The following is a 14,042-nucleotide window of genomic DNA, read 5'->3' as shown; positions in this document are numbered from 1 at the left end:
TTATCAGCAAAATTTTTGTTTAGCCTCAATCACAGAACCTTAACTCAAATTTCACCAAACAATCAATTAATAATCAAATGATTGCCAAGAAAAATAAATAATAAAAAAAAAGGAGAAAGAATAAGTATGTAATTGAATTGAAAACAACAATCACAAAAGCAGAATTGTAATACCTTGATGAGTACAAGATGATTACAATTTTAAGAAACTAAATTACCTCACAACTACTCGTGTTCCTAAAATTGAAGTTGTCATCACATCTACAATTCATAATTACTTGAAAACTACTTCTAAGATAAAAGAATAAAAACAGAAAATTTGATCCATATGGGTGTCCCTGCTTAGCCTCTTTATAGGATAAAGTCTTCAAACAATAGGTAATTAACTGCTTTGATAGTTTTTCCATTCAAGCAACTACCCCCAGGCAGTTTCCATTCGTGCTATATTCCTAGAAACCTGGGAGGGTGCTGTGCCTCTAAGGCACAACACAGTGTTGTGAGCTCATGGGAGTGTTTTTCGAATTTATTCCGATAATTTAAATCGTTTATATTGTAACATACGTCAAACAGATCATCGGTAAAAAAAATAAAGTTAATTAGACATCCGTAACCTATAACAAGAACACTTTATGTTAATCAATAAACGATTAACATAATTTTAATAATTTTTTTAAAAAAAAAACAATTATGATCCGATCATAAGATTACGCATATCCGATTAATCTCAACTTTTACATAAATAATATATTCCGCAAATTCTATACTATAAACGATTCAAATTATTAAAATATAATTGATAAAAACCTCAACAGGCGGCCACAATAGGTCACAGCACCCTCCCCTGTCCCATGTTCCTTACAGCAAGTTCACACAGCTAACATCGTCCACGTTTCCACTTTCCTTGCCATGACCCACCTGATGCTTTGGAATCATATTTACGTCATCCACAAAAAAACAATAATAATAACATAATAATATAAAAACTAGCGGTCGCACACGAAATGCGTATATAATTCAAATAAGTAAGAATAAAATAAAATAATAATAAAATTAATATTATAAAATATATTTAGTTTAAGTGGTATGAGTCTTTTTACTTAAATCCACGATCAGAGGTTCAAGCAAGGCCGACTTTGAGATTTAGGGACTCAAAGCGAATTTCGAAAATAGGACCCTCTTACATTGAAAGAACAAAAATAAAAATTCATATATAAAACGATAAGTTACAATTTTTCTATTTGTTTGTAGTTACAAAAAAATTTACTTGCACATATAATCATTAAAATTATAAGCAGAAAATTACTTTTATATATTAAGATAGGAAACAATAATTACAAATATTTTAAAAAAATAAAAATCTAATCTTGTTACTTTTTTTTGAGCCTCATGTTCAATTGGGCCTAAGTATTTGGGCCTATTTTTTTTTTTATTTATATCTAAAATACAAAATTATATTTGGGAGCCTCTATTTTCAGCCCAAATTTAGGGGCTCAAGGTGCAGGCATCTCTTGCCTACCCTCGGGGCCGGCCTTGGGTTCAAGTCTTATGCACCTCTTTGTTTAACCTTTTTTTTTTTAAAAAAAAAATAAAAAATAAAAAATAAAAAACACTGCCACATGACATGAGGAGAGAGTAAAGCTTCATTAGACCAATTGAGGCCGTCACTTAATAATAGTACCTTCACTTAATAATAGAATAAATAACAATAAATAATGTGATCATAATCGACATGTCACAATTAATAAAATTAAATTTAACCATAATCGATAGAAAAATAGTTTATCATGCAAACATTAGTTCCAATTTTATTTATCTTAAAAAAGAAAACATTTCCGCCAGCAATTCATTTATTAAAAACATTTTATTTATTAAAATATTTGTAATGAGAGAAAATATAGACTCTTCATGCAAGACAACAACGAGATAAATATAAGCAAAAATAGCACGAAAAAGAAAAAACCCTAACAAAATAGAAAATCAATTCAGGCACAAATCACTCGATTGTTCATCATAAAGATGAAAAGGAACTCTCTCATGTCATTAGGTGCTCATAGGGCTTTCTGGATCATTGAGAGCTGCTATGGCAGTTTCAATCTTCATCTTTAAATGATCTTTTTCCTCCTCCTCAGCCTGAAAAATAAAATAAAATAAAATAAAAAATGAAATGAAATAGAATACGTATGACTTTTAGTTATACGTTTTCAATTGGACTATATCAACTATATATTGTCTGCTATTAGTTCACACTTACCCGACGAGTTATATTTATTCCATAATTAATAGTTATACAAGAGTTACATTAACAATTTTTTATTCCAAATCTAAAAATCATTTATAGTGTGGTTGGTTGGGAGATTTGGGGAGGGATTTGGAAATGGAAAGGGAAAAGGTGTGTGAAACTATGTGAAATATATACATATTTTATTCACATTTCACCTACCTTTTTCATTTCCCTTTCCAAATTCCTCACCAAATCTCCCAACCAAACACAGCATTAAGAAAATTCTAAAATTTATAGTGATGTAGTAATCTATAATTTTTTGATTTTAAGCTTTGATAATATTCGCCAATCTAATACATATAGAAATCCCTAAAACAATGGAGAGATACGAGCTTAACATTATCAAAAAAAATGTACCCATATGGGGAAAACATGAATCTCAAGAACCTTTCACCCTAATTCATGGGAAGAAGCATCAATCGTTTTCTTTGTGAGAAATGTGGACTCATTTACTTGAATTTTGTCCTGTCTTTAAATATCTACATCTCCATATGGGTCCTCCCCACTCCTAAGGGCAAATTACGCTAACAGATCTTATAGTTTGGAACTTATGTCGTTTTAGTCACTGACTTTTTAATTGTGACACATTTGATCTTGAATTTTGAATTTTGTTTTAAATAAAGACAATTGAAAATACTATTGTTTAATTTTAAGGGCAAAATCGTCAATTTAATAAAATATAAACTAATTTGATAAAAATAAATATCAAAAAAATATTTTTAATGTTTTAAAAATTATTTCTATCAACTAAAGATAAAATTATGTAAAATTGATCAAATTAATAAAAATTACATGATTAATTTTTAAAAATTAATTTTACATGATCATCATTCAAACACACAATAAAAATTAATTTGGTAAAAAAAAAAAAAATCTAAAAGATTTATCAATTCTACATAATTTTATCTTTAGTGAGTATAAATAAAAATTCAAAAATAATTTTTTGACATTTATTTTTGTCAAATTAGTTTATATTTTATCAAATTGACGATTTTATCCTTGAAAAATCTAATGATATCTTCAATTGTCCTTATTTGAAACAAGATTCAAAATTCAGGGTTAAATGTGTTACAATTGAAAAGTCAGGGACTAGAGTGATACAAGCTCCAAACTATAAGGACTATTAGCATAATTCACCAATGAAAAAATTATTTGGTACTTTTGGATATCATGTGATTATGTCCCATATCATTACCAATTATTATCTCTTATATTGGGTTATTTTGGAAAGATAGTTAAAAACGATCTTTCATCTTTTAATTTATTTTGGGTTACATCATTTCTTACATTTTTTACACTTTTTTTTTTTTCAAAAAAAAGTCAAAAAATCAATTTTTAATCATTTTCCTAAAACAATTCATTATTTTTTACAAAATTAATACAAAGTGATAAAGTCAAATATATATACATTAATAATATTCAATTATCGTACTATGTGATAATGCCAAAATTAGCACATAATAACTTTTTCCTAGTTGAGTTCACTTCCATTTGAGTTTCCTTTTAGCCAGTGACTTTGGTCTAGTATAAGATCAGAATGAACCGTCGCGGGCTCACCGTGAGTCCCGTTTTGATAATCCGAACCGTTCAATGTGTAGAACTCGTTGAGTATTATATGCCTGTAAAAAATCACGTTGATCGGATATCGATAGCTATGTGAACAAAATAGTTTTTTTTATCATCCGTTAATTTTTTCACCGTCAATTTTTTTTTTATATAAAACTGATTTGATCACATAACTATTGATATCCGATCAACGTAATTTTTTATAGATATATAGTACTCGACGAATTTTACACATTTAACGGTTCAGATTATCGAAACGAACCCAAAAAATAAATCTCATAAACCAGACTAAACGGGTCCAATTTTAATATCAATTTGAGACAAGCTAGACCCTTGTTTTTATATCATGTAAGGTAACATTAAAACAAAAGAATTAGGATCCATTTTTCATGTGTTAAAGGACTGTAGGTCTAATGATTTCACTTCCGCTTCATATACGGAAATGCTACAGACCCCACCATTTTGGCACCCCCAGCACCCCCCCAGTGCCACATGGGGGGCTGCCAATGGCCAAACACAAAGAAAAAAAAAAAAAAAAAAAAAACAATTTTTTCAACCAATCACAATGGACCCCCAGCAGCCCCACTGGGGGTCCCAAGCTTTATTCGCTTCATATATGAGTAGCCTCGTTTACTTAAACGAGAGGGATGGACTTTTTTATTTTATTTTTGAGTTTTTTCTTCTTTTTCCTTTTCAAGTGATTGGGTCTAGAAAATGTCACTGTCAGCTAACAAAAATAGATTGTGGTTAATAAAATTGCTAACTTTATATGATATTGCAAATTATTATAGAAATACTAACTGCCATGATTATATGTCCAACCACCTTTTAAGACTAATTCATTTCAAAGGAAGAACTATATTTGTAGCCATGTTAAGATTAATAATCTTCCAATCTAACTTCCTTTTATCACATATCCACATTAAGGCTTTATTTGACATGATTTAAAAAAAATCAAAAAGTTAAAAAGTCACTATTCTATTTAAGTCATATCATCTTATTTATTTCATATAACATCTTTAACGCATCACTTCAAATTCAACCTCTACTCAACCCATATTTCATAAAAAATTAAAAAGTCTTTGATCATCCCAAACCACCCCTAAGTGTCCAAAAAAAGAAGAGAGAAATGCTATTTATTATTAGATTTATTTTTATTAAATCACATTTAATTTGTGACAAAAAAAAAAAGTACATTAATTTTTCAAAAGTGCATATTACAATGGTAGCTTCTCAATACACAATTAATTTCTCTCCACACCCATCACAAACATTAAAAATTTGTACTTTATTGTAAATAAATTTTAGGAAAAATTACAAAAAAAAAAAAAAAAACCGTTAGGTTTGACCCTTTTAACAAATTAAATCCTAAGTTTTTAATTTTGTCAATTTAAATTCAAAACTTTTAATTTATTTCTAATCTAAATCATTTGTCTATTTTAAAAAATAAATAAATAAAATCAACGGAAAAATGTTATTTTAGTCATTAAACCCAATAAAAAAATGATATTTTAGACATTTATTTAAATACATTTAGTTTAATAACTAAAATACTCTTTGTCTGTCGATTTTAGTTAATAAAAATAGGCGAATAGTTTAGATTGAAAATAAATTAAAAGATTATGGTTTAAATTGACAAAATTAAAAATTCAAGATTTATTTTCTTATAAGCCTCAATTTTTATTTATTTATTTATTTATTTTTTGGAATTGTCCCTAAATTTTATATGTATGCTCTGTTTGTTTCGACGTAAAGTATTTTATAAAAAAATAATTTTCTTATAAATTAATTTTACATTAAAAAAAATGTTTTTAAAGACAAGTCATTGCTGTCAAATAATAAAAATATTTATTTTAAAAAATATTTTACTAACTTTTTGTTCAACAGAATAACAAAATATGAGCAGAATGTTTTTAATAAAAATATTTTACGTCAAAACAACACAAACGTGGGAAACAAATTATGTGATTTCAATATAAATAAGAAGCCCCCAGAATAATAAGATGCAAAAGCACACAAAACCCATTAACTGGGGCCATTAGATAGAAAAAAGCACACAAAACCCACTAACTGGGGCCATTAGATAGAAAGATTAATAATACACATGTTTAAAGTGAAATTTTTTAATTTTGGTTTTTGAACCTTCGAGGGCCACTTTTACTTTTTGATCGTGTTGGGGATGGGTTAAAATAATCTATTCCAAATTAAAATAACGTATAAAAAAACATTCTACCATATTATTTTCTTTATTTTTTTACATATTTTTTTTTATTATAAAAAGTTAAATAACTAACTATGTGAATATAAAAAATATTTGAATATAAATAAGAAGCCCTCCACAATAATAAGCTGCAAAAGCACACAGAACCCATTAACTGGGGCCATTAGATAGAAAGATTAATAATACATATGTTTAAAGTGAATTTTTTTATTTTTGGTGTTTGAACTTTGAGGGCCATTTTTACTTTTTGATCTCATGAGGTGTTTGGGATCGGTTAAAATAGTTAATAAAATAAAATATTTAGAGAAAATTAGTGAAATATCCCTCTCTAATTTTGTGTAGTGGGAGAGGTCCAAGATGTTTTTTTTATTAGCTAAGATCTCTCAACATTTTCATAGAAAAAATTTGATTCAGAGAAATCATTGTCTCAGATCAATTTTAGCCTCGACTCAAAGAAATTTTACTAAACTTAGAAAAATTTCAAAATTTCTCTAGGATCATTGAGAAATTTTAAAATTTCTTTGTGAAATTAGAGAAATTTCTTTGAGTTGGGACGAAATTTCTCTGAGTTGAATTTTCTCTATAAAGATGTTAACCGAGTTCAATCAGTATGAAAATATTGTAGGCTCTTTATCTTATAAAATCTTAGTATTAAGAATCTTGAAAAAAATTCTCCAATATCTTATCACATTATTCTCTCTACTTTTCAGATACACCATATGTATTATTTGACAGCAAATCATTATCATCACATTAAACAAAAAATTTTAAAAAAAATTTGCAAAAAACGAACCTCGTGACTTTATTAAAGTAGTCCGACGGTTCCCACCTCGCTGTGTAGACCCACAACCACACCCAATTCTTTATAATCAGATCTCCATAATTGATGATTAATGTAGTTTAACAATAAAATATATATATATATATATATATATATAAAAACTACTTGATGTTTCTTGGGAGCACTTATCACCCAAAGTTTATCTGACCATTTTAAATGGTCTCACTGTCATTATATTATAGTCAAAATAAAGAAATATTTTTCAAAAAAAACATGTGCATACTGCTTATATATACTCCTTTTTTTAGAAATCTAGAAATCACTCAACAAATATTGGGAGGCACTAAAGACAACTTAACCTTAAAAATATTTATTTCTCTTGCTTGCTCATCTTCCCAAATCAACAAGCAACTCAGAAAATATTTTAGTTTTATTAACGCTAAAATGAATATTTGAATGAACTATAAAGAGAGTAGGGAATATTATTGGTACAGTAAATAGCTAAAAGAAGAGACACTTCTAAAATATAAAAATAAAAAATACTAAAAACTAAAATAAATAAAGATGGTTGCTGGAGATACTTTTACTAGGAAACAATTAGGAAAAATTTTACTAGGAAACAATTAGGGAAAAATGTGAGGGCAATGTGAGTGAAAAATAAATTAATTTTTAATTTTTCATTTTTATCCTTTTCAAATCTCAATAGAAATTCATGATTTAAACACAATGTAAGTGTTGGGTTCAGTGATCATTTCATAAGGGAAAAAAAAAAAAAAAAACTTAAGAAATAATTATTCTATTCCATTCTATTTCGAGTTTGACCCCCATAAGGTTAGTAATTTTGAGAGTCAAACTGAAGATTTGAACTATATGGGTTAGTTTAGTTGGTTGGTTATTTGTTTTATTTTTTTATAATTTTAATTTAGAGGTTAGAAAATCATTTTTTATGTCAAATATAAAAATTAATTATTATTATTTTTTTATATTAAAGGTCTTTTAGTAAATAAGAGCTATTTGTGTTAAACAACCGAATGTTGATCCATCTTTGACTCCTCAGATTGATATGATTCGATAGAATTGTGATGTAAAAGTTTTTTAATGGTTGGATGACCAAATCTAAAAATAAAATATTCATTAATGACAATTTTTTTTAAAATTTTTTTAAAATCCATTATTGTGGCCATGTGTGTTTAATTAATCATTTTAAAATAATCATCATCGACATTTTAAACGAAAAATTAACGTGTCAAAAAGGGCCAAAATTTAGCATTTTAATACCTAGTGCCAAACTCTCGGTGCTCTTCTGTGTTATAATGTCAAATTTTAATTTTTAGACTCAAATTTAAAAATAAATAAAAAAATAACAAAACAATAATATTAAGTAGCCCATGTAATTGAAGTAATTAGTCATATTAGAACCCTTTTAATTATTAGTGAATATTACTTTATTCTTATATTTATGAATTTTTTTATTTCAATTCTTTAACTATAAAAATGTATCTTTTTTTTTTCTTCGACCTCTAAAAAAATATATTTGTATGATTTTTACAATTAAAAAAATTATATGTTGTTATTGTTTTCAATATAAATGTTTTTTATATTCTAAAAAAATAATTAAAGAAATTGAAATGTATAAATTCATATATTAGGAGGAAAAATGATATTCACCGTTGAAGAAATTTTGGTGTAAGTAATCTTTAATTAAAGTTTATTTGTTTGATTTTTTAAATTTTTATAAAAAAATATATAATAATTATAATTTAAATGTGATATTTTATTTTATTAATTTTTTAATAACGCGCGTAACCAGTAATAATCAGTGAAAAAATAGTGAGAGTAAGGGAGAGAAAGAGACCTCGACGAAGACAGTCTTCAAGAGCCTCCCCGAGAAAGCTGTGATGTTAGCAGTAATGATTTTGAGCTTTAAAGATTCAAAAACCTCACAAAGCTTTATCATTGTGTCTGTTCTTTTACTGCATGTCAGGCTCACCACCACTGTCTTCTCTCCCATATACGACACCCTTAACTGTTGTAAACCCCACATTAACATCCAATTAGCAAAAATCTATATTATAATCTCTTATAAATGTATTTTAAACATTTTATAAATAAATACGTGTTATTTTTTCATTAGTTTTTTTTGACAAAAATGAACTGATGGTTTAAATTAAAAAATTAAGTTTAGATTGAAAAAAATAAAAATTCAAATTTTATCATGTTTTAAGAATAAATTCTGATGTATTTTTTTGTAAATTTTTCAAAACAATTAAAAATTGCATATGTTGTAAGAAAATTATTACTTTCAATATTTATAGCGTGGGTAATGGTTAAATAAGTGTGTTTTTTTGTCTTTTTACGAAAAGATGTGTAAAAAAGTAAATAAGTAATGTAATGGAAAAAGATAAAAAAATAAAAAGATGAATTATTCGAAGTATGTCAAACTTGACCTAAATTGTGAAAATATTTTTATGAAGAGGAAAAAAGTATATGATTTATATTTGAGCCGTGTTACCGACCCCCAGTGGAGCGACCCCACTGACATTCCCCAGTGAAGTGTTACCTTCCCATTAAATGAAAAAAAAATAAAAGTAGCCCACTGGGAGTTTGAGGCTTTTTCCTTTATATTTTATGTTAGAAAATTTCATTGCAGTATTGGAAAAGACAGCATATGTATCATTTTAGAGGTGGAAATTATGTCACAATCAGTTAATTAAAAACAAAACACTACTAAAATCAAATCAAAGTTAATTAAAAAATAATATTAACCAAAATTTTTTGAGTGAGAGAGAGAGAGAGAGAGAGAGAGACTAACTTCGAGATCTTCAATGGGAGAGGGAGAAGAAGCCCTAGAGCATCGAGAATCATAGGTGAGATCAATTCTCTTCTTCTTGGATCTTAACAAAGCAGGCAAGTCTTCTTGTTCATGATCATGATCATGATGTTGATGTTGTTGTTGTTGTTCTTCCATGTCATCGAAAACAGTTGCGTAGTTGTATTTGTTCTCCATTGACTTTCCCGATTCAAGTTCCCTTATCTCCGCTTGAATTCTCCCCTCTTGCTCATGCAATTCTTGTATATAATCAATGGCGTCTTTGATTATCGATGCTTTATCCATCTAATCAATTCCCAAATCCTAGTTAGTATACTAGCTAAGACTAACTAAGCTATAACTAACATGATTTTCAAATTTTACTCAACTTTAATATTAATAATGATTTTTATTACTTGCTCACCTTGCTAATGTTGGGGACTACAGACCTAAGTGCGAAGAGCCTTTCATTGAGTTTCTTCCTCCTGTTTCTCTCTGACACTATGTTCTTCGATGCCGCCGACGATTGTGCTCCGTCTGGCGAACTCGAATCGTAGTACCCCGAGAACGCTTCATCCAATCCCCAACTGCTTCAAATCAAAATCAAAATTAAAACCAAAACCAAAACCAAATGAGGAAATCAAAGTCATGCTGAGTAAATTAATTGCCTGTCCAATTCTTCAGTTTGGAGGAACATATTAGTCTCCCAATAATGTTTGTATTCATCACCAATGTTTTCCATGATGTGCGCTGTGGCTGTTAAGACTTGGGAGATATAGAGACACAAAGAAATCAAAAAACAATTATGTTTTCTTGAATTGAAAGGAGGATGGTGGTGTTTATTTATTTATTTATTTCTCTCTCTCTCTCTCTTGAAGACTGGAATTGTGTGGGATTTTATAGGAGAGAGAGGAAATAAGACACCACGTGGGGATGGAGTTGCGTTTTTTTTTTTTTTGCTGCTTCCTCCTACAAACATCTTGACCGTCCAATGGACTGTGGTCTATGAGGCCGCGTAAGGGCACCCCGTCTCATTTCTATTGGTCATTTGGTCAAGTCACTATTCCAATTGTTTTTGGATAAATTACACTTTCTTCCATTATATTTTAATTTTTTTCAATTTATTTTAAAAATTAATATATATCTAAAATTAAACAAAAAATATATATTGATAGTCACCTATCGTAATAATATTTTATTATATATAACTTATATATCTGATAGCTTGAATTCTAATTTAATAATATATTTTTATAACATGGCATATTTTTTTTTTCTAATTTTAAATAGAAATTAGTTTTAAAAGTAAATTAAGAAAAATTTAAAATATAAAAAGTTAAATTAAAAAAATAAATTTTAAGGGCTAAATAAAAAATTAACCAAATATAAAATGAGCAAAGCCTAATTTACCCATTGTTTATTTATATTTTAAATCAAGAAAAACAATGGAGTATATATCACTGAGTGGAGTAAATATACTTCTTAAATATAAAACTTGTTATTTTAAAGTAATCAAAGATTATGCTTCATTTTACATTTTTGAAGTGTGTGAATAAAATTATTTTTATTTGTGAATGTGCCATTTGGTAAGGTCTGGAGTAATTTTTTTTTTTTGGGGGGGGGGGGGGATTGCAACAATAATCTTTATATTTTGGTCCTGGTATCATTTTGGTCATCGTAATTTCAATTGACTCAATTTTGACCTTAAATTTATAATTTTGTTTTAATTTGGTTCAATTGATTACAACTCTGAATATTTTTTAATTATGAAAAATATACATGTAAGTGGTATGTGTCATATTTTTTAGACTAAAATTATAAATTTACTAACTTCAGTGAGTTAATTTTAACCAATTTAGCAATTATTTTCAATCAAAAACACTACTGACATTATCAATTAGATCAAATTGTCACAAAATTTAAAATCAAGGGTCAAAATTGTACGAATTGAAAGTGTATGGACTAAAATAACACAAGGGACAAAATGTAAGGGCCATCGGTGTAATTTGCCTATTTTTGTAATTATTATTTTTTTATTTTTATTTTTAATTTTATTTTTTGTATATCCAAATTCGCTTTATCTATGAACAAGGAAGCTATAAGTAATGCAATTAGAAATCTCATAAAGAGTTCAATCCTAGCTCAAAATGAACACTGGTGGCATGCTTAACATATGCAAGTCGGACTGGAAGTGGTAGTTGATGGTTGGAAAATAAGTTAAACGGGTGATTGGCAGGAGGAGTTGTTAATGGTTGGAAAATGACGACCAAAGGTGGTTGTCAGCTGTGGGAGGTGGTTGGCGATGGCCAGTGGTCAGAGGTGATTGTTGGCTACGAAAAGTAGTAGCTGAAAGCGATTACCAATGGTCAAAGATGATGGTTGGCTAGCCGCCTAAGGTGGTAGCTAAAGGTTGTTTTCAACAAGAAGTGGTGATGAAATGTGGTTATTGATAGTGAGAGGTGGTTAGTGGTCGAGGGAGGTAGTTAGCAGAGAAAGTCATTGTAGACACCCCATTTTAACTGACCCCAAGATTTTGGATATTTGCAAGCCTTCCAATGATAAAATGGTAATTGCACCATCCTTAGAATATTTGAGATTGCTTATAGTACCTTTATTACCATGCTTTGACCAAAAATGGACTTTTTACAAAAACAACTGTTCTATCCCTAAACACATTTTTAATGAAAAAACTAAGTTTCAAACCCCGAGGGAAGGAGGAAAGCTCGATTGTATTTTGATTAATGAAATTTTCTAAATTAGTGACCAGTTATATAAAAATCATTGATTGAAAGGCAATTTAGGCTTACTTGGATCACAAGTATTACAAGAAAAAGTGGTTTTAACGGTATTTATTTAGCGGCGTTTTTTGAAACGCCACTTCTTAAATATTTAACGGTGTTTTATAAATATCGCATTTTAAAAAAAATTTAAAACGACATCGTTTTTAGAATAGAAGGCGTTTAAAAACACCTTCAAATGATAATAGTTCAGATAGATTTCTTATGTTATTGAAAACCCTTATTTCGAATCTCTCTCTCACTTTCTCTCTCTCTCTCTCTCTCTCTCTAAACCCTCTCTAAACCCTAATCTCTCTCAATCGATCGAACCAACCTTCTTTAGCTTAGTGATTTATCTCAAAGCGAATTCGAAGTTCTCTCTCGATTTCAAAGTTTTGACTCTCTCGATTTCGAAGTTCTGTCTCGATTTTGAAGCTCCACTGCCACCACCATCATTTGTAATAGTGAGGACTATCGTCGTCTACTAATGTGAGCACCACCGTCTCTCTCTCTCACTCTATCTATCTCTATCTCTATCTCTATCTCTCAAGCTCTTCCTTCCACCATGTCGATTTGGTTTTTGATTTTCATTTGTGTAGATAAGGATTGAGAATTGGGGGGAAGTGAATGTAGAGATCAAGGCATTGAGAGCAGGCAGTTGAAGAGAAAACAGAAAGGTTCAGATCTATACCTCTATTTGTCTTTCTTTTTCTTTCTCTCTCTCTCTCTCTATATATATATATATGACTATTGATGCCACCTCTCTTTCTCAAACACTTGAAATCGTATGTGTCTAACTGTCTTGGATTAACATGTATTGACAGATAGAAATATTATTCGGATCAATTCTGGAATGCCCAATTGGTATTTTTGCTGTAAATTTCTCTGTTTACAACCTTGTTTCTGTCTCTTGACAATTCACTTTTTAGGATCTTGAGATGTATTCTATAACACACTTATTATCGTTGTTAAATCTCCCGTAAGTTGGTGATTTATGGTTTAGTTAATTGTCGTTTTAAGGATAATTAATTTTGTGATTTGTTGGAAAATGATGATTATGGTAGTGATTATTCTTTGAATGCCTTTTTTAAAATTGTGTAGCTGGAATGGTTGTATATTCAAGTTTGTGACATTAGATTGAATGTTGATTATGGAACTGACTCGTGATTAATGGTGCTTTTGCTCCCTAATTGGCTCTCTTTACTTCATTATAGTTTTTAATTTAGTGTTCATCTTTGTAGTTTCTTGCTGGATTTGTGTAGTTGTAGTATATGATAAACAGTAATATTGGTTGTGTGAGAATCACGTAGTTGTTGGCGCTCAGTAGTAGTCAGTAACATGTTTGGATTTCACATTTGATTTACATTCATGGTATTGAAGTAAATGGTTCTACTGGCAAGGAAAATTTTCAGTCATTTGGTTTGATAGTAAATCAACTAATGTGCTTTTTTAAGTGAAGATGGATTGGATTCTTTGCCAATTGGGACAAAAATGTGTTTCAATAATGTTTATAGTATCTTCTGAAGTGCGTTTACTGGTTTGGATTGCAGCGTTTTGCTACAATCTAAATCTTGTATTTTTTGTTCAATATTTGATAGACAATAACTC

General features: G+C 28.8%; 1 protein-coding gene across 1 annotated transcript; it reads right to left on the bottom strand.

Annotated features, from left to right (window-relative positions):
* Positions 1 to 1,845: 1,845 nt before the first annotated feature.
* LOC114266302 (transcription factor bHLH35) lies at positions 1,846 to 10,662 on the bottom strand. Its single transcript, XM_028207186.2, has 5 exons — positions 10,326 to 10,662; positions 10,082 to 10,244; positions 9,661 to 9,963; positions 8,704 to 8,874; positions 1,846 to 2,129 (listed from the first exon to the last, which is right to left on the bottom strand). The coding sequence occupies exons 1-5, from the start codon at positions 10,397 to 10,399 to the stop codon at positions 2,040 to 2,042; spliced, it is 801 nt and encodes a 266-aa protein (XP_028062987.2). The 5' UTR covers positions 10,400 to 10,662; the 3' UTR covers positions 1,846 to 2,039.
* Between the last annotated feature and the right edge of the window lie 3,380 nt (positions 10,663 to 14,042).

The sequence above is a fragment of the Camellia sinensis genome, chromosome 3, assembly GCF_055761805.1.
Source record: "Camellia sinensis isolate YWXY chromosome 3, ASM5576180v1, whole genome shotgun sequence".
NCBI classification, from domain to species: domain Eukaryota; kingdom Viridiplantae; phylum Streptophyta; class Magnoliopsida; order Ericales; family Theaceae; genus Camellia; species Camellia sinensis.
This window is presented reverse-complemented; position numbering and strand designations above follow the sequence as displayed.